The 22,447-nt window shown below is 34.6% G+C and overlaps 1 protein-coding gene and 1 long non-coding RNA gene across 7 annotated transcripts in view; one reads left to right on the forward strand and one right to left on the reverse strand.

The window, feature by feature from the left end:
* Nucleotides 1-22,447, forward strand: part of ENPP2 (ectonucleotide pyrophosphatase/phosphodiesterase 2) — a 174,273-nt gene that overhangs the window by 148,730 nt on the left and 3,096 nt on the right. For 3 of the 6 annotated variants that reach the window (XM_074266551.1, XM_074266550.1, XM_074266554.1), the window contains 6 exons: nucleotides 318-392; nucleotides 5,960-6,096; nucleotides 7,933-8,068; nucleotides 9,032-9,109; nucleotides 13,638-13,770; nucleotides 17,863-18,019. In XM_074266551.1, coding sequence (XP_074122652.1) covers nucleotides 318-392; nucleotides 5,960-6,096; nucleotides 7,933-8,068; nucleotides 9,032-9,109; nucleotides 13,638-13,770; nucleotides 17,863-18,019 — 716 coding nt within the window. The remainder of the gene's footprint in view (nucleotides 1-317; nucleotides 393-5,959; nucleotides 6,097-7,932; nucleotides 8,069-9,031; nucleotides 9,110-13,637; nucleotides 13,771-17,862; nucleotides 18,020-22,447) is intronic. The other 3 variants (XM_074266553.1, XM_074266552.1, XM_074266555.1) reach the window with 1 other exon arrangement.
* Nucleotides 12,007-15,647, reverse strand: LOC141542112 (uncharacterized). The gene is made up of 3 exons (XR_012482118.1): nucleotides 15,562-15,647; nucleotides 13,134-13,198; nucleotides 12,007-12,091 (listed from the first exon to the last, which is right to left on the reverse strand). It is a non-coding gene; the product is annotated as an uncharacterized LOC141542112 (long non-coding RNA).

Consider the following 22,447-nt stretch of genomic DNA (forward strand, 5'->3'; position numbering starts at 1 on the left):
GAAAGAAAGAAGGTTCCTATTTAGGAATAGTCAGAACTGAGATGGAGATGGGGGTAGGGGGGAGTAGAGGGGGAAAGGAAATATTCCAACTGTATAATCAATAAACACTCTAAATTGATAGTTAAATGTTTGCTGTAATGAGTGCAGGATTAGGATTTACAATGAGAAACAGCTGCTAATCCTTTGCTTCCCCAGTGGAATAGATTCGGAATAATGGGTTTGTATTCAAATTTCTGAGGAATGTGTTTGGTAAGCACTTAAAGTTGAACAAATAATGAGAATAGCCTCTCATAGAATTTTGATGCTTCTGCTTCCAGCTGAAACCAGAAAATTCAGAGGCAGCAAAAATGAAAACAAGGAAAACGTTAATGGAATTTTTGAGCCTAGAAAAGGTTTGGTTTGAGTTTTGAAGGAAGGTCTGGGTTGGCTCGCCTGTTCCCCAAGTATGACGGCTCTGATTTGGTGGCTTCTTCTCCCCCTCCCCCCAATGATATCTCCCTTGGCTACAAATCCTTCTTTGATCTCCCAAGTGTAATGCATGAAATGAGGCTTATGCCTCTTATTATGACTTAGAGAGCCCCAAAATATCCATGGGAAATTTGTGACAGCAGGGTGGGTCCTTTTGCCTCAAATCATGGTTCTACTTGGGGGGATCTTCCAAAGTATATTCCAAAGGGTCTTCTTGGTTATTTGCATAGAATGGTAACACTCCAATTAAAACAACATGTATAAAGAATTGAATAAGTGGTTGCCAATATTTTTTTTTCCTTAACAAAATAAAGATAATTTGATTATCATTTGGGTGACCTTTAATTATCCAAGCTTCAGGCGCAAAATATTTTGCCTTCAGGTTACCAAGTGCCATTTTTCTAGAAGACAGCTCAGTCTTTGGATTTTCCAAAATAAGTCTATAAAGTTCCTGCCACTTCTGATAACTGCCTGAGAAAGTTTTAAGAACTGAAGTTCTCTTCTTTTTATTTAATGTGAAAGATCTTGAGCTTCTTCCCCAGGAAAATGGTACTCCCTATATTTGTCTTGAGGCAACATTTGGGAACCTTGATATAAATTCTTAAAAATTGAAATTCAAAATGTCATCCTTCCCTCCTTCCCCCATCACTGGAAGGAATGACCCTTTAAAGTTTCACTTATTTTATTTATACATGTTTGTTTAATGTCTTACCTGAGGAGATTTCTTTTCTTCATGTGATAAAGCTGCTTACTTTAAATTCTCATCACTACTTTCTTTAATGCTCAAATAATGCATATTGGAATTGCAATTTGCAAATAATGATCAACAGAGAGCCTTCCACTTGATTAAATCATTGGTTCATTTGATCACTTCATTTGATTAATTTCATATGGGGCCCAATTTAAATAAGTAAATTCAAATCAACAAGCATCTATGAAGCACCTACTAGGTCTAAGGCATTATAATAGGTGCCTCACATACAAACATGAAAAATGACAATACCTGCCTTGATGAGCTTATAGTTTAATAGAGGGAGATATGATACAATAATAACAATAACAAAGCTGGCATCCATACGGCTTTTTAAGATCTACAAAGTGCTTTTCATATATTATCTTATTTGATTGTTAAGTAATATAAAAATTAAATAGCTCATATTTACATTTGCATAACATTTTAAGGTTTGCAAAGTCTGTTCCAAATATTTTCTATTTTAAATTCATAGGATACAAGGTAGAATGAAATGTTTTGAAGGTAAGATCTAAGTAAAGTATACAAAAGAAATTTGAGAAAGGATAGATCACTTATAGCAAAGGGAATTAGAGAAATCTTTGAGGAGTTGGAATCTTATCTAAGTCTTAAAGGATGAGAGGGCTTTCAAGAATCAGAAATATGGAGGAGAATGTGTTGTCGTGAAGAGAAGGTGAATGAACAAAGGACAGTCTGTGTAAGACTCAAGGATCAGCTAATTATTGAATGGAATATAGAATGGGAGGAAGGAATGGGAAATTAGGTTGGAAAGGTAGGTTACTGGGAATTGTTCTACTGCTGTGGGAGGACCTTGACTACAAGGTAAGGAATTTAGTTTTTCTTACACTTACTAGGGAGCCAGTAAAGATTTGGAGCAGGGACTAACATAATTAGACCTTTGCTTTGATGCATTATTTTATTAATGGTATGAAGTATGAATTAGAAAAGGTAAGTTAAGACCTATCAATTAATACTGCAATGATTTAAGTGAATAGTGATGAGTTGATAGGCTTATAAATATAGAGGAGGAGGAATATTTGAGAAAAATTGTTCAGGTAGCCTGAGCAGGATTTATCCACTGGTTATATGTGGAGCTTGAAGAAGATGGAAGAGGAAGAATGACTCTTTTGTTTAGAGTCTGGTTGACTACGAAGATATTCATACTAGCAAAAGAAAGGAGGAAAGCATAAGTTTTTTGAGGTTGGGGATGTGTGGGTGGGGAATGAATTCAGTTTTTAACATATTAAGACAAATACTAGTGGAACATTAAGGGGAAGTGCCCAAAGGTAGTTGAAGAAGTAAAATTTGAGTTTTGGGGAAAAGTCAGACATGGAAATAAAAAATTTGCAATTATTTTCAGACAGATAATATTTTAAACTTTAGGAATAGATGAGGTCTTTAGAGAGAGTAATAAAAGGACCTTGGGGAGATGTAGGTCCAAAGAGGAAGAAGCTGTATTGAAGAATATCCAGAAGGAACAATAAAAAAATAAGGAGAACTAGGAGAGCACAGTGCCATAGAAGAGCCCATCTAGAAAGTACAGGTGATCAGAACCATCAAATTGCTGTAAAAAAGGTTAAGGACTTGACCTTAGATTTAACATTTTAGAGACATAGCTAGTTTGAAAACAGTGTCAGTGGAATGTTAGTTACAGAACCCATATTAAAGGTGCTTAAGAATTAAAAGGCTAGAGGAGGTAGGGGTAGGTAGTATAGACTACTTATCCTAAAAATTTAGAAATGGAGAGGCCCTTTAAACCAGTCATTTAACAGGAATGTATTGATCACTTAATAATATTTTGTTTCTGTTGTTTTGCTGTGCCCAATTTTTTATGATCCATTTGGGCTCTGCTTGGCAAAGATATTGGAGTAGTTTGCCATTTCCTTCTCCAGCTTGTTTTACAGATAAGGAAATTTAGGCAAATGGGGTTAAGTGACTTGCCTACAGTCACACAGTTAATATTGAAGACTAATTTGAATTCATTTGTAGTCTTCCTGATTCCAAGCCTAGTATTCTATCCACTGTACCACATAGTGTCTAATATGTGCTATATACATAATGATATGTATATAATACATACATACATAAAATGAATTAGTTTGAGGAAAGAGGGTGCTAGCTATTCATGTAGAATAAAGTTGTCAACACAGGAAGGCTGCATTATAATTCTACTCCTCAGTATAGCTCAAACCAAAACAAAACCAATATTTAACAAAATAAAAAATACAAGATAATATAGAAAATGTTAATATGTGATTTTATGAATGACTTAGTGGCCTTGATTTCTATTTGAGTTCACTGTCACTAATGTAGAAAATTGTATTTGAGCCTATTCTTGAAGGAAAGAGAGAGAATTTGGAGAAATGGAGGTTAAGATGACAAAGGAAAAGGCACTTTTTGAGAGGGCCATGAGGGAAAAAAAAGGAAAATGAATGAATGATAAAGCAAGGTTCATGGAAGGGAATGGAGTAGCCTTGATAAGAAAGAGGCTTATTTCATCTTTTTCAGGAGAGAGATTTTTGAAGGTAGATAGTGCTATTAATAGAGCATTGTGACTACCTTAGTTAAAATCTGACTTTAGAAACTTAGTAACTGTATGACCCTGGTCAATTAATATCTACCTTCTTTCAGGGTTATTATGAAGATCAAATGAATTAATAATTGCACTTAGTAAGTACTATATAAATGTTAGTTATTATTAGAGAGATGAAGAGTAGACCTAAGGAGGCTTTGAAGTTGGAGGAGGGGAGCTGAAAAGAAATCCTAGTGGATATTTTAAAATACACAATATGTGTATAAAATATATTCTGATAGATATGGGGATTAGTTTTAGGGCTTAAGGACAAGATAAAGTTTAGAACTGCTATAGGACAGGAAGACTATCAGAGATGATTAAAGAACTGATATTTAAGAATGAAAACCTGGTTGAATTTTTATTGGAATAAATCATCCTGGTGGTTTTCTCCAGAATTGCTGAGTCTGTTAGGAATAGGAATGGAATTGTTCTATAAGAAATGACCAACAGGAGAAATATAGAGAGGCTTGGAGAGACTTACATCAACTGATGCTGAGTGAAACGAGCAGAACCAGAAGATCATTATACACTTCAACAATGATACTGTACGAGGATGTATGCTGATGGAAGTGGATTTCTTCAACATAGAGAAGAGCTAATCCAATTCCAATTGATTAATGATGGAAAGAACCAGCTACATCCAGAAAAGGAACAATGGGAAATGAATGTAAACTGTTATTTTTACCTTCTGAATCCAATTCTTCCTGTGCAACAAAAAATTCGGTTCTACACACATATATTGTATCTAAATTATACTGTAATATATTTAACATATATAAGACTGCTTGCCATCTGGGGGAGGGGCTTGGGGGAGGAAGGGAAAAAATCTGAATAGAAGTAAGTGCAAGGGATAATGTTGTAAAAAATTACCCATGCATATGTACTGTCAAAAAATGTTATAATTATAAAATAAAATAAAAATAAATAAATAAATAAATTTAAAAAAAAAAAAAAAAAAAAAAGGAATAGGAATGGAAAAGCAATATGTTAGATATAAGCTATTTGTTAGAGGGTTAGGAGTAGCATTATGAGGAGATAAACTATGTGTATTGTTGCCTCACCCATTCTAAAGGAAGCTTCTTGAGAATAGCCGATGTTTTATTATTGTCTTTAACCCTTATCTTTTGGCACAGTATTTGGCATATAGGAAGCACTTAATAAGGTAAATGGATTGCTTAAAAAAGAAAAAAAAAAAACCCAAACCTTTCCTTTTCTCTATTATCCCTTTCAAGATAAGGGGCAAAGAGATTTGAGGGTTTAGTGTTGTGACTTAGAGTGCATACAAAGGAAGTTTGAATAGAGAAAACTGTGATCAAACTACAGGTTATAAATTGGGTGAATTGGATTGTACCAAGAATTCATTGAGTTGGCTGAGGAGGAGGGAAGAAACAGGAAAAGTAGAAAAATAGAAGACTGTGACCCAGAGAGAGGAGAGTTCAGAGCTCATAATCTTGGAGATAAAATAGTTTCATGTGTTGATAAAGTCTTAGTATGATAACTCTTATGGAATGGAGACAACCCTTGAGAGTTAAAGTGGTCCAGGGTGTGTGAAAAATAATTATTGTGAATATTGCAGGGGTTTAGAATGAGAGCATGGGTTTGGATAGATGGAAGAATATGGCCTTTGTACTATAATTACTGAGGAAGTGGTTAGAAAGTTTTAGAGGACATTAGATGGCAGTAATAAAGGTTTGGATAAAGTGACATCAAAATAGGACTATTATTTATCTCTTGTCTAGTCATCATTCCAGAAATGGCTACAGGGCTTTTTCACCCTTGATATCAGCTTTAAAATTTAAGATTAAAAGATCCAAAATTAAAATAACAACATAAAGAAATTATTAAAATTGTAAAAACACTTATTTTGATTTTTGGAGAAGACTTGAATCAAATAAGACAATGTATGTGAAAAAGCTTTGCACATAAAAAAGCTCAATGTTAATATAACTTTTTGTTGAAAAATAAAAAACACTATTCTTCCAAGGTGATCAGATAAACCACAAAGAGGATTAGATACTAACTTGATTAAATTAAGGGGAAGGCGCTATATTATTACTAAAGTGAGAAAATTTTGGACAACTTGGCCCTCTTCCAATATCTTTTCCAAATCACCTATACAATCTAAACTGTCTTTAATGAAGTTCATTCTTTTTTTCCTTTCCTAGAGAGACATCTCCTTTATGGTCGACCTGCAGTACTTTATCGGACTAGATATAATATCTTGTATCACCATGATTTCGAAAGCGGCTATAGTGAAACACTCCTAATGCCTTTGTGGACATCCTACACTGTTTCCAAACAGGTCATTAAGAGAAATTGGGTTCTCCAGTATTTATTATTATATCATATTCTTTGTATTAATAGAAAGATAAATACTGTGGCTTACTTAAATTGTGTTTAGATAAGACTTTAACTTTTCTCAATGAGAAAAATCCCACTCCTGGAAGTTAACTAGGTATAAAGTGATGAGGACCATGAATAGGAAATTTGTTATTCATAGGATCTTTGTCATCACAAAAGATAGCAGAAGCTTGCTAGAGTAGAAGATGAGTGCCCCAAGAAATAGGGGTAAGGAACTTTTTTTTGTGCCAAGTGTTATTTGAATATTTATAACATCATTCAGAAGCTATACAAAATAATCAGTTTATAGAACTCAAGCAATGGGAAGATTGTTGTACCTAGCTTTCAGATCATCATCATCTATGGTTACCTTAGCAAATGGTTTCATGGACCTCATGTGACCCACAGGCTGGACATTTTCCACCCCTAAATTACACAGGGCAACTCTCTTTGTCTTCAGTGTCTGGAGAAGGGACCTGAGGAACAGAGAGAGGGAATAGTAATATTACATGTAAAGCTGGAAAGACCTCAGATATCATCAGGTCTAACCTTCTAATTTTACAATTAAGGAAACTGAAGACCAGGAAGAAGAAGTAATATAGGGACTATATATAAATATCAAAGGTGAGATTTAAAAACAGTTTCCCTAGCTTTAAAGCCGGTTCTTTTTCTATTATAGTATATTGCCTATAGTCATGAGATTTAGAACTGGGTGAACACCAACTATGAAATCAAAGGTGTGGATTCAAATTTTACTTCTGATGCTTAATTGCTTAATCTTCCTGGGTCTCAGGTTCCTTACTTGTAAAATGAGTCTTCTACCAGATGACTCTGAAGTCCCTTCCATCTCTAGACTTATAATATTAATGATATTAGTAATAGCTAATATTTATGTGATGTTTTACTTTTTTTTTGCAAATTGCTTTATACTTTATCCCATTTGATTCTTATGACAACTCTATGAGGCAGGTATTATTATTACTCCTATTTAAAGGTAAGGAAATGAAGACTTAGAGAGTCAAAGTGCCAGGATTATACAGGTAAGTATCTGAGGAAGTCCTTGAAACCAAGTATTCCTTGCTACCTTGCTTAACCCATTGTTTTTACATATCAGAAAACTAAGGAAGGCCCCAAAATGCTTACAGATCTTCTAGTTAGGATTACCTGTATATTCTTGTAATGACTCAAAAAGCAATTTTTCCCCACTGCTAGAAACTCAATTTTTAAGTTCACCTATAATGCATGTTCATGTACAAAATATTTGCTACCATTGCTAGAATCATGTCCCTTTTAGGAAACCGGTGAGGTAAGGTAAGAGCCTTTCTTCCTATTTTCTTTTCTTTGATTATGAACAAAGACAATCATAGCATCTTTTTTCTTTTTTATTATTAAAGCTTTTTATTTTCAAAACATATGCATAGATAATTTTCAGTATTCACCCTTGCAAAATTTTGTGTTCCAAATTTTTTTGCCTTTCTTCCCTCCATCCCTCCCCTAGACAACAAGTAATCCAATATATGTTAAATATGTATAATTCTTCTATATATATTTCCATAATTATCATGCTGAACAGGAAAAATCAGATCAAAATGGAAAAAAATGATAAAGAAAATAAAATGCAAGCAAACAACAACAAAAAGATTGAAAATACTATGTTATGATCCACATTCAGTCCCTACAGTCCTCTCTCTAGGTTCAGAAGGTTCAGATGGCATAGCCTCTTTTTCATGCTAATGTCAATGTCTTTTTTTTTTTTTTTTTACTTTGAATCATGGTGTTCATTTATCTTTTGCTGCAGGCTGAAGTCTCTAGCATTCCTGAGCACTTGACCAATTGTGTACGACCAGATGTTCGCATTTCTCCAAGTTACAGTCAGAACTGCTTGGCTTACAAAAATGATAAACAGATCTCCTATGGATTTCTCTTCCCTCCCTGTAAGTTGTTTGGTCATCAGATGGCTGGATAATGTTGGGTCCTAGATTTTTGATGTGTCAAAGCTAGCAGTTCTTGATTAACTGTAGATTCAACTAGAAGGGCCCTTAGAGGTTACCTAGTCCAACCTCCTCACAGGATAGGTGAGGAAACTGAGGCTTCGAGTGGGCCAGTGACTCACCAGCTTTCACAGATAACCTGTAAGAAGCTGAGGCAATATTTGAATTTAGTTCTTCAGACTCCAAAAGTAGGAATGACATAGGCATGTTGTAATTACATTTCAGCAAAGCTCTTGACAGAGTATCTTGTGATATTTCCATGAAAGAAATAGAGAAACATGATTAGAGAAAGGGAATCTGGAGGTAGATGAACAGATAGTATGACTCAGATTTTTCTAGCAATCAAGGACTTGAACATGGAGAAGCCTCTAGTGAAAGGAAATGAATAATATTAGCAAGAACTCTCATATACTGTATCTATATCTATGTCTATCTGTCTGTCTGCCTAAGTATCTATCTACCTACCTACCTACCTACTTACCTATTTATGTATTGACTTATCTATCTATCTATCATCTATCTATCTATCTATCTATCTATCTATCTATCTATCTATCTGTTTGTCTGTCTGTCTGTCTATCTATCTTTATTTCTCTTTAGACTATTTACTATTTTCCATAAAACATGAAGGGAGAGAAGAAGGAAGAAGGGGGATATATATGTGTATGTCTATGCCTGTACATGTGAATGTTTATAGACACATTCATGTACTTGTAGTTGAGGGAGTAAGAGAAAGGAGGAATATGAATATGAGAGGAAGAGGTAATGGGAAGAGGGGAAAAATGGATTTGCTCAAGTAATCTTTAGGAGTAGTCATTTACAAGACCTGTCAGAGAATCTGACACAATTGACAATTGATAAGGTCTAAGTAATTAACACTACATTGTTTTCATTTATAATTTTTAGATCTGAGCTCTTCTACAGAATCTAAATATGATGCCTTCCTCGTAACTAACATGATCCCAATGTATCCTGCCTTCCAGAGTAAGTATATATAGCCTAAGCAGTTGTGAAGATAAACTTATGCATTTACTATTTGCTTTTTTAACATTCTTATTTAATTTTGATGACATTGACAATGCTTTATAGATTTCAAATTATTTGAAGTAATCTCCTTGTCTCAATCTTTATAACAATCTACCAGAGTAGGTAGGCAGCCATAATGATTTTTATTTTATTGATGAAGAAACTGAAGTTTAGAGCAGTTAAGTACCTTACCTTAGGCTGCCTAACTGCCAAGTGACAGAGTAGGGACAAATCTCCTTTTAAAATAAAATGTTTTAATGTCTTCTTCCCTTTTTCCACTCCATTAATTTCCATTGTGAACTTCAAAAACCCTTCCTTGTAACAAAGAAGTACAGTTAAACAAAACATATGGACACATTGACCATGTCAAATAAGTATGTTTTATTTTGCACATGTAGTCCATTGCCTTTCTACCAAGAGAAAGTATATTTCATCAGTCTTGTAGAAAGAACATTGATCATGACATTGATCCAAGTTCTGACATCTCATGTTTTCCTTAACTTAGAGTCATTGTGGATGTTATTCTCTTGGTTCTGCTTGATACACTACATCCATTCATACAAATCTTCCCATGCTCTATTGTTTTTCTCATTTATTATTTCTTAGGATGCAATAATGGTCTGCTTATATTTATATGCAACAACTTATGCAGTCTTTCCTGTACTGATGAGCTCCCATTTTGTTTCTTGGGTTTTGTTTGTTTTTAGTTTAGTTTGGTTTAGTTTTGCTACAAAAAGCCCTGTAGCTGTATATAACCAGTAGTAGTTTTGCTGAGTTGAAGTATATGAACAGTTTAGTTACTTTTTCTAGAATTGTTTTAAATTCTCTTGCACAGCAATTGGAGCCATTTATAGCTCTTTAAACAGTCTATTAGTATGTCTATCTTTCCAACATTGGCTATTAATATCTTTTATGCTCTTTCCTCATTTGCCAAGTGTGAGATGAAACTTCAGAATTGTTTTATTTTTCTTGTCTCTTATGTTTAGTCATTTGTGTCATCTTCATATAGCTGTTTGTTTGCATTATTTCTTTTAATGACCACTTGTTCATATATTTTGACCTCTTATCTGTAAGAAAAGGCAGCATGACAAAATATAGATCTGACTTCAGAGTCAGGAACAAGTTCTGTGCTGACACATAATAACTGTGTGATCTAGACCAAGTCATTTAATTTCCTAATTCTTAGGCAACTCCCTAAGAAAGTTATAAATTTGCATTGAGAGAGGGAATTTTCTTAGAGCTCCAGTGTCAATGGAATCTTAGGTCTAGATTCCCTGCCCCTCTCTTATATTCCTTACTCTCAAAAAGCTTTTGTTCTGGACCTCTTTCTATAAGCCTTCATATTTATCAATGTCTTTTATATACAATAGGAAAATAGATATATAGTAATATATATATATGTATAGATATAGTATACACATCTATGTATACACAAATACATATAAATCTCTCTATATTTAATGCTTGCCTTTTTTCTGTTTGGACATATTGCCAAGAGTGGTTGTCCAGGGTTCTGATAATCAGCACTTTTGTGCTTTACCAGTCCAATGATAAATGGTATTCAACAACAAAATATAATTCATCAATAATTTACTAAGAACCTCTTATGTGTTATTTTTAGCATGTTGTTTGTCTTCCAAACCACTAAAAGATGATTAATTTATTTTCAGTACAGTTTTAGTAGCATATATCTGATTGTTTATTGATAATTTAAAAATTAGTAATCCATGTATGTTATGGTTCCATGATCAACTAGAACACTCTTTTCCATAATTATGCTAAATTTATTTGTAAATCAATTCATTTAATAAATATCTATTGAGTCCAAATGATATTCAAAGCATTGTTACTGTTCTGAGGTGAGATCAGAGGTGAATAGAATGTAGTATCAGAGTTCAATGACTGTACAATTTGATGATTGGGTTTAAGGAAGTGAGCAAATCAACTTCTGCTATAATTAAGTGCCCCAAGAGAGGCATGAACAAAGCCTTTATGGAGTTTGAATGAGGGACAATTTTATAATCTGTTTTGGATCTTTGCAAAAACTTTTTAAGGGCAAATAGCATCTGAGCCAGGCACTGGAAAATGGAGAGATTTTTAAAACACAGTGACGATTATGAGAGCATTTTTAACTAGAGGGAATGTTGTGAATAAAGCCCTGGAAGCAGGGAGGCTCAGTGTGTATTTCCAGAATAGTATAGCTAAATTGGAACATAATTGTATAGGAAGGAGAAATATTTGGAAAGGGTAACATATCTGGAAAGGATATTAGATAATCCCTTTTTTTTTTTTTTTTTTAGAAATGAGAAATGGAAGGTCATCTCAATATAAGAAAAGTGTCTTATTCACTTTGGCACTGGGAGAATGATATATAAAAGTTCAAAGAGATCTTTATACATGCATATGAGAAGTTCATATATACATATATATACATGTATATACAAATTCACATGTGTATGATGAATTAGCATTTGTATTATACATATACATATACATATGTATATACATACATACAAAAAAACTAGGTTCCTGGGTCATTCTCAGCTACAATTTGAGCATTCCAGGAGGCCATATCAATATAGTCTTTGCAAATTTTATTTTATTGTGTGACTTTATTTGATTTCCTTATATCAGGGTTTGCTAGAGATCTTTGTTCTTTATTGACACATTTTTGTCTAAGCAGTAATAAAGGAAACACACAGTACCATCCTGATGTTGGCATTGCAACAGACCTCGGACAGAGGTCTCACTGTTCCTCCCCCAGAAGTGGAATGGTCTGTTCACATGCCACATTGCTGTGGTCTTTGGCCTTTTGAGTGTTCTCATTGTGTTGGTTTTCCTTGTTCCTCTCCACCCCGCCACACTCACTGCCTTCTGCTTAGATTAGCATTTGGTCTTCCTCTTCCCATCTTCTTTTTCTTTATATGAGGATTGCATTCTCTTAAATGATAGAAAGTATATGGTAAATATAACCTTAGGCTGATTTCTCCTGGTTCTCTGGTTACTGCTCTTATAACTTAGAGAATGTTTTCTCTTTTGGAGGACTATTATGTCTATTCCATTTGCAGTGGAGCCTTTGAAGGTATAAAGAGCAGATAGAGAGCTCTGACTAATGGTTAACCAACTAATTAGTTTTTCAAAGGAATATAAATGAGACAAATGAGAAATGAAACCCATTTCTTCATTGAATGGGAAAGTAGAAACTAGTTTTTTGCCTAAAACTTCAGAATCTATTGACACCTCCCTTTCTTTACACCTGCCTCTCTTTTTCTTTCCTTCTGCCTCTTTCTTTTCTTTTTTTTCTCACCTCTTCTCTTGACTGAAGAATGAGTACATTGTATTAAATAATTTTCTCTTTCCTGCTCTTAATTTTTAAAACAATGATTTTAACCTCTTTATTTGTATCTGTCTCTCTTCCAAAAGAGAAATTAAAAATGTTTATCTTCCTTCCCATCACAGTTTTTGTTGGTCCTTTGATAGGAAAAAGAGATTCATGAGTTGTTGTTAAAGTATACAACAATCTCCTGGATGGACTCCTTTCTACTTTCATTCATTCCTCTCTCCCTTCTTTTAATCCAAGAGCAAATTTACCTTATAAGGATGTATATATAATGGCCCACTTATATAAAATGAGAACTATCTATGTATACAGATAAGGAAATACAAAATATTTATAACTTGGGGCTCAGTAACCCAGGCACACATGAGTTAGTCATTCTTGGCAGCTCCTTAAATCCTATTTCTTTGATTATTTTGCACTCATCCCTCCAGTTTTTTCTAAAATTTTTAAATTATGATTCAGGTGGCTCATGTGTAGGTCTCCACATATGTGAGTAAAAGTGTTCTAAGATCCTGTACAAGAACTCAGATTCACCTTATGTGTTGGATCCAGGACAATATTTTCTCCTTTCACCAATGAAAATGTATATATAAAACATATAAAACCAAAGGAATTATAGTAGTTCATAAACAAATGATATACCTCTTTTCCTCTTATACATGCTATTCGTCCTCTGTTCTCAAAGCTCCATCCTGTGGTTTAGATTTCTGTTGAAAGCAAATAAATAAAGTTGGGAAGGAGTAAAACCTCTTTCCAGTGAACCTGCATCATCTAAATAGTTCATAAGGATAGTGGAAGATAGTCATGTCTTCTCCTTCATAATATAGCTCAATGTCTTATTTCTCCTCTTGTCCCAAATGATCTCCTCTGGGGTCCTAAAGAAAGAGACTATGAACAACTGGAGTACAGGGAGGAAGTCAGGAAAAACATCATGCAGAAATTACATGGGCTCTTATTTAAAGAAAGCAATTCTAACAAGTAGAATTAAAGAGATAGTGAGTTTCAGATATGGTAAATTCTGAGCTATTGAAAGAAAATGAATTTGAGCTAGAATTTTAAGTCAGTGATCTTGAGCTCAGAGAAATATATTTTCAGCATTCAGTTAAAGTAGAAGTTTTGCTTATTCAAGATTGTTTCTTTGTACAGGAATCTGGAATTATTTCCAAAGGGTTTTGGTGAAAAGATATGCAACTGAAAGGAATGGAGTCAATGTCATCAGTGGACCCATTTTTGACTATGACTATGATGGTTTACATGATACACAAGATAAAATCAAACAGTAAGTCAAATTTTAGCATTAAATTTATGTTAATTCATTATTAAACTTATTAACAAGTTTTATTGTAATTATTTGGCTAATTTTAATACTCACTTTTAATTTTTAAATTTTATTTACATTATACTTAATTATTCAAATTAATTTACATTAACATTTGACTCAAAACATTTTAAAATTAAATTTCCATAGAGTTATTAAAGGTTATCTCTCAAATATTTGGGTAATAAGAAGAGAAGTGTTCTTAAAATCCTTCCCTCTGGGATCTTTTGCTTATTAGTTTACAGCTTTTAATTTCCTTTGATTCAAATATTGGTTCAACAAACATATAAAGACATGCTTGTTCAACAAGCATATAAAGACATATAATATAGTAGGCTAATGTGTTAGGAAAGACATAACGATGGACAAAATAAGATCCTGCTTTCAAGAAGTTTATGATCTAGTAAAAGAAATGAGAAGTAGATATGCTACAAATTGAAACATAAATGCATAGTTATTAATAAACATATATTACTTATAGGTTATGTTAATTATAAATAATAAGTGATAATGGAACAGATGGGATAGACTACTATTTACAGAGGTGTAGAAAGGAAGGCTGTATGGAAAAGGTAGCAGGTGAGTGGGTCTTTAAAGAATAAGTGTTAATTAAGCTGAGACAACACCAACAGGCAGAGATGGATAGAAAAAGTGTTCTAAGTTCTAGAGTATAATATGACAGAAGTTCATGATGTATTCTATCAGTAATACAACCTGATCATGTAAAGAGAGTCAAGGGTGGACGGCCTGAGTGCTACCCAAATAGATATGAAATACTAAAGGCCTGAAGAAAAAAAGGCTTTCAGTTTTGACTAGGCTTTTATGAAGGACCTTATGTAAAACAGAAACAAGAATTTTATAGTATGAGAAAGCAGGCCTGGGTTACAGTTTGTGCATTGTCCACAGCTCTGAGAGTAACTCCACTGAAGTATTGGCTTGGTCCAAAGAGTAGGACTTGAGTAATAAATTGAATTTATACAAAGGAAGTCTTATAAAAGACAATATAAGAAAAAAAAATTTCCTGACATATGTATCTAAAAGTAAAATAGAAAGTACTGGGAAAAGTAGTAGATTCTCACTCAATAGAAATCTTATGCAAAGAATTAGATGACCACTTGCCTTTCAGTATAGTTTGGACTAGAAGTCCTTTCTAACTTAGAGATTCCTAAGTTCTACCAACATTAAGTTCTGAACTATAATTAAGGTAATGAGAGGGTGGTATTGTGGAAAGAACACTGGATTTGGAGTCAGAGGACATTAGATACAAGTTCTCACACAGCTTTTTGCTACTTGTGTGACTTTGGGTGAATTATTCAGACTCTCCCGGCCTCAGTTTCCTCATGTGTCAGATAAGAGGACTGATTTAGTTGATCTCCATAATCTCTTTCAACTCCCAATCATTATCACTGATTTAATTTAAAGTCAATCATTTATCTCATAAAAAAGACTTGTGAAATTTGAAAAGCTGTTCTTTTTTTTCTTTGACCTTATTGCTATCCTTTTTGTATTAGTTATTTTTTAAATAGCAAAATTGGGGAAATTGACAATTTGGGAAGACGGGTCCCTATCCTACCTGAATTTCAAGTTCAGCAGCCCCTGAACCTGATCCTTTTATTGATTGACATGAGAGCTCTAACCTGCTTTGTGGCTGACCTAGTTTGGTTTGGCCCTCTTTAGGCAGCCTGGCGTCTGCCTATCCCCAGATGCTTCCATATAGATGTCAGACTTGGTATGAATATCCAATCTACTTACCCTGTTGCATGAATGAAGATTAGTACTCCTCAGCTCAAGCAATCTATCAATCAGAGCCTCTCCAGTAGCAAGGACTATTTATGGATGTGCACCATTATGCCTAGTAGAATAGACAGTTTTATAAAGATTTATATACCATCATAGTATAGTTTAGTATACTAGTTACTTTGTAGCAAGTAAGGAAGTATGGAGCAAGAAAAAAAAGAAAAAAATGGGGTAAGGCATGGGGCCCAGGCTTTATATGAGTTATGTGAACCTTTTTAACTAGAGATTTAGTGCCCAGTTTCTTATATTAGTTAAATCCCTGGACCACAGTTAAGATAATAAGATAACTGATAAGGAATTGTTAATTTATGCAAGTGTTTCTCTTACAAGATTTTAATCAAACAATTAATAAATATAATATAATAATATAGTATAAATATACTATAATAATAAAGATAATATATCTACTATATGATAGACACTGTGCTAAGCATTGGGGATACAAAAAGATGCAAAAGAGCTTACAACTAATCTAATGGGAATAAGGAGGGAAGGTGACAGCATATCCAAATATAAACAAAGCAAAACAAATAAAATATAAATAGAAAATAATTACAGGAGAAAGGCATTAGAATTAAGATGATTCAGAAAAGGATTCAAGTGAAAGATGATATTTTGATTAGGATTTAAAGGAAACTGGGGACTTTTATCATAGGATGCTCAGGTCTAGAGCAGAAAGGAACTTCAGAAGCTATTTAATTCAACCCCCTTTTGTAATAGTTGAGAAAACTGAGGTTCATAGAGATCGAGACTTATCCAAATCCACATAGGTAGTCAGTGGTGGAGGAAGGAGTTGAACACAGATCTTCTTGATTCCAGAGTCTGTGTTCTTTCCACAGAAAACCACATGCTGTCCTTTATTTCTTGATTTGAGAACCAATGAATTGCTCAAACCAGAAGCCAGTAGTAACCCAGGTCCTGAGAATCTATATTTAATGTTTTCACTATTATAGAACATTGTAGTGCAAATCAATTAGATCCAGTTTTGAGGACATTTGGATTGTTTTAGGACTTTCAAAGAGAACACATGAATCCATGTATCACAGGTTCTGCCAATGCAATATGTTTGTCCATTTCTTTTGAAAGGAAGGGGGTGAACATATGTTTTCTCCAGTAAGTCAGTAAATACACAGTAGACCATAAAGGAAATCATGCAAATGAGTAAGCTAACTAACTAATAAAAATACCTACCTCATTGGGCTATCAAATGAAAATATTTGTAAAGTACTTAGCACAATGATTGACCCATTTTGAAAGCTATATAAATGCTTATCACCTTCCCCTCCCTCCCTAACTACCATAGGTTTCAGCTAGCATCAACCTAAGGGATTTGTTCTTTCCTTCCCTCTCTATTTAACATACCTCTTGTCCCTTTTCTCTTCCATTCTCTGGATAATTTAATTAATCAAACATTTTTTAAAGGACTAGACAATAACAAATCGACTCTCAAGGAAGGCAATTCTGCTTTGGGGGAATTTGATATGAGTACAGGGAATTATGTATAAGATAATTTGAGGAGAGAGAGAGAATAGCTGGAAGATCAAAGAGGTGATTCCTGAGTTGAACCTTCAAAGCTGATCAAGATTCTGAGAGGTGGAGATGAGGACCCTTCTAATGTGTTTTAATCGTGGGACACAACTTAGACAAGTGTGCAGAGTAAGGAAATGGAACAGGGAGTTTGGAGAAAAGCGAGTTGTTTAGTTTCCCTAGAATGTAGAGTAGGGGATGGGGGTGTGTGTGATGAGAAATAAGGCAAGAGAGAGACGTTAGTGCAAGCTACCAGAGAGTTTTAAAGCAATCATTTAGACAACTAACATTTTTTAAATACCTACAATATGCAGACATGGTTCCAAGTGCTGGAGATAGAAAGGCAAATGATTCTTTTTTTTTTTTTTTTTTTTTTTTTTTAAGGAATTAACAGTCTAATAGGGACTTCATATTCAAGCAATTATGTACAAATAAATTATAGACAATACAAATTGGCCATAATAAACAGAGGCAAGGTATTAGCATTAAGTAGAATTAAGAAAAGCTTTTTGTAAAAGGTAGGATTATTAGCTGAAACTTGAATCTAGGAGGCAGAAGAGGAGGAACAGAGCCCTAGGCTTGTGGGACAACCAGATGAGTATATTTTAACCAGCTCTCTTGTCAGCAAATGAGAAATTATTTTGCCATGTATGGGAGTCAATCTTAATGTCTAGGCTGTTGTTAAAGAAGGAAGACTACATGTCATTAATTTTTTTCTTCTTCTACCAGACATGTTGAAGGAAGCTCCATTCCAATTCCCACTCATTACTACAGCATCATTACAAGCTGCCTTGATTTCACTCAACCTGCTGACAAGTGTGATGGCCCCCTGTCAGTGTTCTCCTTCATTCTTCCTCACCGGTCTGACAATGAGGAGAGCTGCAATGTGAGTACAAAAGCATGTTGGGGCAGTGGGTGTGGATCTTTGACTAACATAAATGCCACCTCATAACTCTGCAAAAGACAACTTGCCATCCATGAAAGATTCTTTAGGTTTTATATAGCTTTTAATTATTTTCAGATGTCTTTTGCCTAAGCTACCTCATTGAATCAACTCTGAATATTACCTGCATTGTACAGGAGAGGAAATGGAGGCTCTGAGAGGTTGAGAGATGTATTTCATCTATTCTGTGCAGATCTTTTATGTACCTAGTTACATATATGTCTCTTCCATTAGATTGGGAACCCTTCTGGGGTTGAAATTGTTTTGGCCTCTCCTTCCCCTTTTTATACCCAACACTTAGCCCAGTGTCTGGCTCTGGAAAACACTTAATAAGTGGTTACTAACTAACCCAATATTATATATCTAGTAAGTGGAAAGTAGGACTTCAATCTATATCCTTTGCTATCTTTTAACAAATTTTTTTATATCTTTTTGATTTTGACTCAAGTCCAGTCTTTTAGGATTGTCTCTCAGAATGATGGTAATGATTTTCATGGTGATGGTGATGGTGGGAAAAGCGTCATTTTTATACTGCTTTGTAGTTTGTGAGTCATTTAATATACTTTATCCCATTTGATCTTGCATCACACAATGCAATCTCTTAACACATGATTGCAATATCAGCCCTCTGAATTGGTTCTTTGTTATCCTTTGTTTTCAAAGAGGACCAAAATGACATCACTATGTTAAAGTGAAATTACTATATCTGATTGGCTGATCAGGAGCTCCGAATGTTCTGCCACAGATCAGTCACAAATAGTTCCTATTAATATTTGGGGTGGATTCTCTAACTTGGCACATCTCATGTTTCTTCTGAGCTAATTCATTTCTCCTTTGCTCCTAGTCCACATCACCTTCTCTGATGAAGGCATGCCATGTGTGAAGTCTTGTGCCAGTATTCCCCATGTCATACAATTAATTCTAAAATTTTTAAGAGAGACTTTGATAGTGATATTATTATCCCTACTTTGCAGATGAAATAACTAAGTCTCAGAGAAATTAAGTCATAATGCCTAGAATCTTATCAGAATTACTCAATGTAGTATCAGAATCTCAGTCTTCCTAACTCCAAGTCCAGCATTCTACTTACTGTGACAAATTGCTTCTCTAAACATTAGGAAAGAATGACTGAATTATAGCAAATGTCCACAACATAAAAAGCTTGGTTTGTGCTTCCATTTGTACTCCCCAAATGAATTATTCAAGAACTGTATTTAAACAAACAAACTCCGCCATTAATAAATGGAGCTATATATTTTAAGTTTCCGAAGTTTTGCATTTTGTACACCCAAAGGATCAGGCTCGGTAAACACTCTCATGAGCTCATAGCCCTAATCAGCATAGGTTAGTTTTCATTTGTGAGGTTTCCAGCACTAGCTGAATTGCTAGTCTGAACCCAAAAATTACAGTATGAGAACCCAAAGGAAAACCATTGAAATGAAGCTGACCTGACATCTCAGCTCTCCTAAAGAGAGAAAAAAAAAATGAAACCAGAAAAACAGCTTGAGAAAATGAATTGGATTTGTCCTGAACTGCCGTGATCACAAATGGCAGTCTTATGAGAAAGGAAATGCCTTTTTACCTTGTGGCTACCCATTCAAATGTTTGCATTTACAAAAATTAAACCCAATGAAAATGAAACTCTAAGAACTGGATTGAGAACCCTCTCCCTACCCCAATGAGGGGGTCTATTCTATGGGCATGTCTATTCTAAGGGAAATCTCAGTTAACTTGACATTCTTTTTTTGAAAATGGCATGATTCCCTGAGCATCAGATGTAACCTTCTTGGGAGAACTATATTTAGCTTTGTCCTTCCCCATGAACCTCAATACTCTACAAGGAAGATAGTAGGGGGAGAAGAGAGAGCCCTTAATTTCCCCAGACTGCAAAAATATTCTGCATTTTTATGCTTTTTGGCGTGGCGCTACCCAGTGCCAGTTTCCTGAATCAACACCCTCATACTACATATTTAGCACTGGCACCAGTGAGCCCTCATTCCCAATCCAGGTTTGTGTGGGCTGAATCTTTCCGAGAAATTCAAGTTCCCAGGCTTCAGTTCAGAGTTCAATAAAGCCACTGAGGGGGAAAAAAGTGTGAACATTTGAAGTTTTAAGCCCTGGAACATGTAGGACTTCATCTCTTTTGAGCCATCTTTTAAGAAGCTTTTGTGGGTTTTCTTCTATAATAATCCAGGATCCTTATAGTGTTCTTCTTTCCCATTATATGAGAGGAAAAGAGGAGAGGAAAAGAGAGGGGAGGAGAATACAGGAAAGGAGAGGAGGAGAGGGGAGAGGAGAGAAAGACTGAAGGGAGGAGAGAGACAGTGAAGGGGGAAAGAGAGAGAGAGAGAGACAGACAGAGACACAAAGAGGGGGAGAGAGTGAGTGAAGGAGGAAGAGAGAGAATGCTATTGTTTTCTATTTTCTAATTAGTCATGATGCTGATTGTTCCTTTTGGGACATTTGAATCTCTTCTGATAGCAAAACTTGTGCCAAACCCCAATTACTGTGAAGCAGCTGGTACAGAAGAGAATTCATGTCTTTCCTTGACTGTTTCTGACCAAATATCTACTCCATCAGTGGATTGGGGGCCAAGTTCTCCATAAGCCTCTGAGAATCTGCTTTAAATGGGAGCCATGCAAATAAGCACAATCCTTCAAGTTGAGGTCAAGGAAGAAACAGATGGGGAGTGGTGGTGCAAGAAAATTCACTTTGACTGCCAGCAATGATGAATTATTAATAAAAAATTATGAATTAAATAAACCTAACCAGGTCATTATACACTTATTCATATTGAGAGGTTTTCTTAAAAACCAACTTCCTGATTCTTCCTGACTTTTAATATTTGAACTCTTTGGTCATAGGGAAGCATTCAATAAGCATTTATTAAACACCTACTATGTGCCAGGCTTGGTGTTAAGCTCTAGGTATAATATAATGAAGAACAACAGATAGTCTCTGTTTTAAAGGAGCTCAAAGTCTAATGGAAGAGACAACATGTAAACAACTATATACAAACTGTCTACCAAATAAATAGGAAATAACCAACAGAAAAGTAATGATAATTACAATGATGATGATGAAATGCAATTTATAGACTCACCTTGTAGTTAGAACAGGGTTCTATTCCTTTTGTGATACATACTGACTGAGTGCTCAAGGCATCAAAGACTAGAGATTATAAAGCAATTGCCAAGTGATGTGTATTGGTAAGGAGGTGGTAATGAGGGGTGGGATGGGATTCCTCTCTGGCACTTCCATAATTTAGTCTGATCAGGGATGTGACCAAAGATAATAGTGATAAATAGTTACAATAATATATCATTCAGTTAGTCCATAAGCATTATTAAGCCTAAGGTCCTAAACTAAATGCAGTGTTCAGCATCATCAAGGGAGAGATTTAGGTGAGTTGAGGAGCTCACAGTCTTGTGAGATATAGCCTTACCAATCTTAGTAACTATTAGAGGACTTACTGCAATTAATCTAGAAATATAGCCCATTTCACTTCGGTAATCATAATCTTGACATTTTATGATTTGCACCACAGTAATAATTTAGGAACACCAGTCCCTTTTTGCCTTTATAGAAAATTGAATGTATATGTGTATGTATGTGTATGAAGGGGGTGGGAAATAAGAATTCTGTGAAAGATTCCATCTAATTTGTAATAAGCCATGAGCATGCCCCAAAGCAGAAAGCCACAAGACACATACTATGTTTAAGATAAATATAAACAGTGTTTAGTGTTTTCTTCAGATAAAATTTACAAGGTTAATTTGAATCATATCTTCTGATACCTATAAGAGTTATTATGTTGCTGGATCTTCTTCTAAGTCATACACACTAACCTTGGATATCTCCCAAGCATTTGTCCTAGGCCCTCTTCTTTTTCCCTTTCATTTCTTGGTGATTTTTATCAGCTTCCATAGGTTCTGTTATCATCTCTATGTAGATTATTCTTAGATCTACCAAACCAGCCCTAGCCTTAATCCTGAATTTTGTATCATCAATTAGCATTGTACAACTAGAAGAGACATCTTAAATTCAACATGTTTGAAACAGAACTCATTATCTTTTCTACAAAGCCTTCCTTCTCTATTATTGTAAAGGATACCATCTCTCCAAACTCACAAATTCAATTTCTTCATGTTCCACATTGCCAAATCATGTTGTTTCTATCTTCACAAGATCTCTTATATAAGCCCCCTTCTCTCTGCTCACACAGCAATTCTCTTAATGCAAGCCCTTATCACCTCACATTTCAACTATTGCAATTGCCTTCTGGGTTGATCTCCCAGACTCTAGTCTCTTCCTGCTCTAATATTTTCTCTATTCAATTGCTAAAGTGAATTCCATAAAGTAGAAGTGTGA

The sequence above is a fragment of the Sminthopsis crassicaudata genome, chromosome 1 (assembly GCF_048593235.1).
Source record: "Sminthopsis crassicaudata isolate SCR6 chromosome 1, ASM4859323v1, whole genome shotgun sequence".
In the NCBI taxonomy this organism is placed as follows: Eukaryota; Metazoa; Chordata; class Mammalia; order Dasyuromorphia; family Dasyuridae; genus Sminthopsis; species Sminthopsis crassicaudata.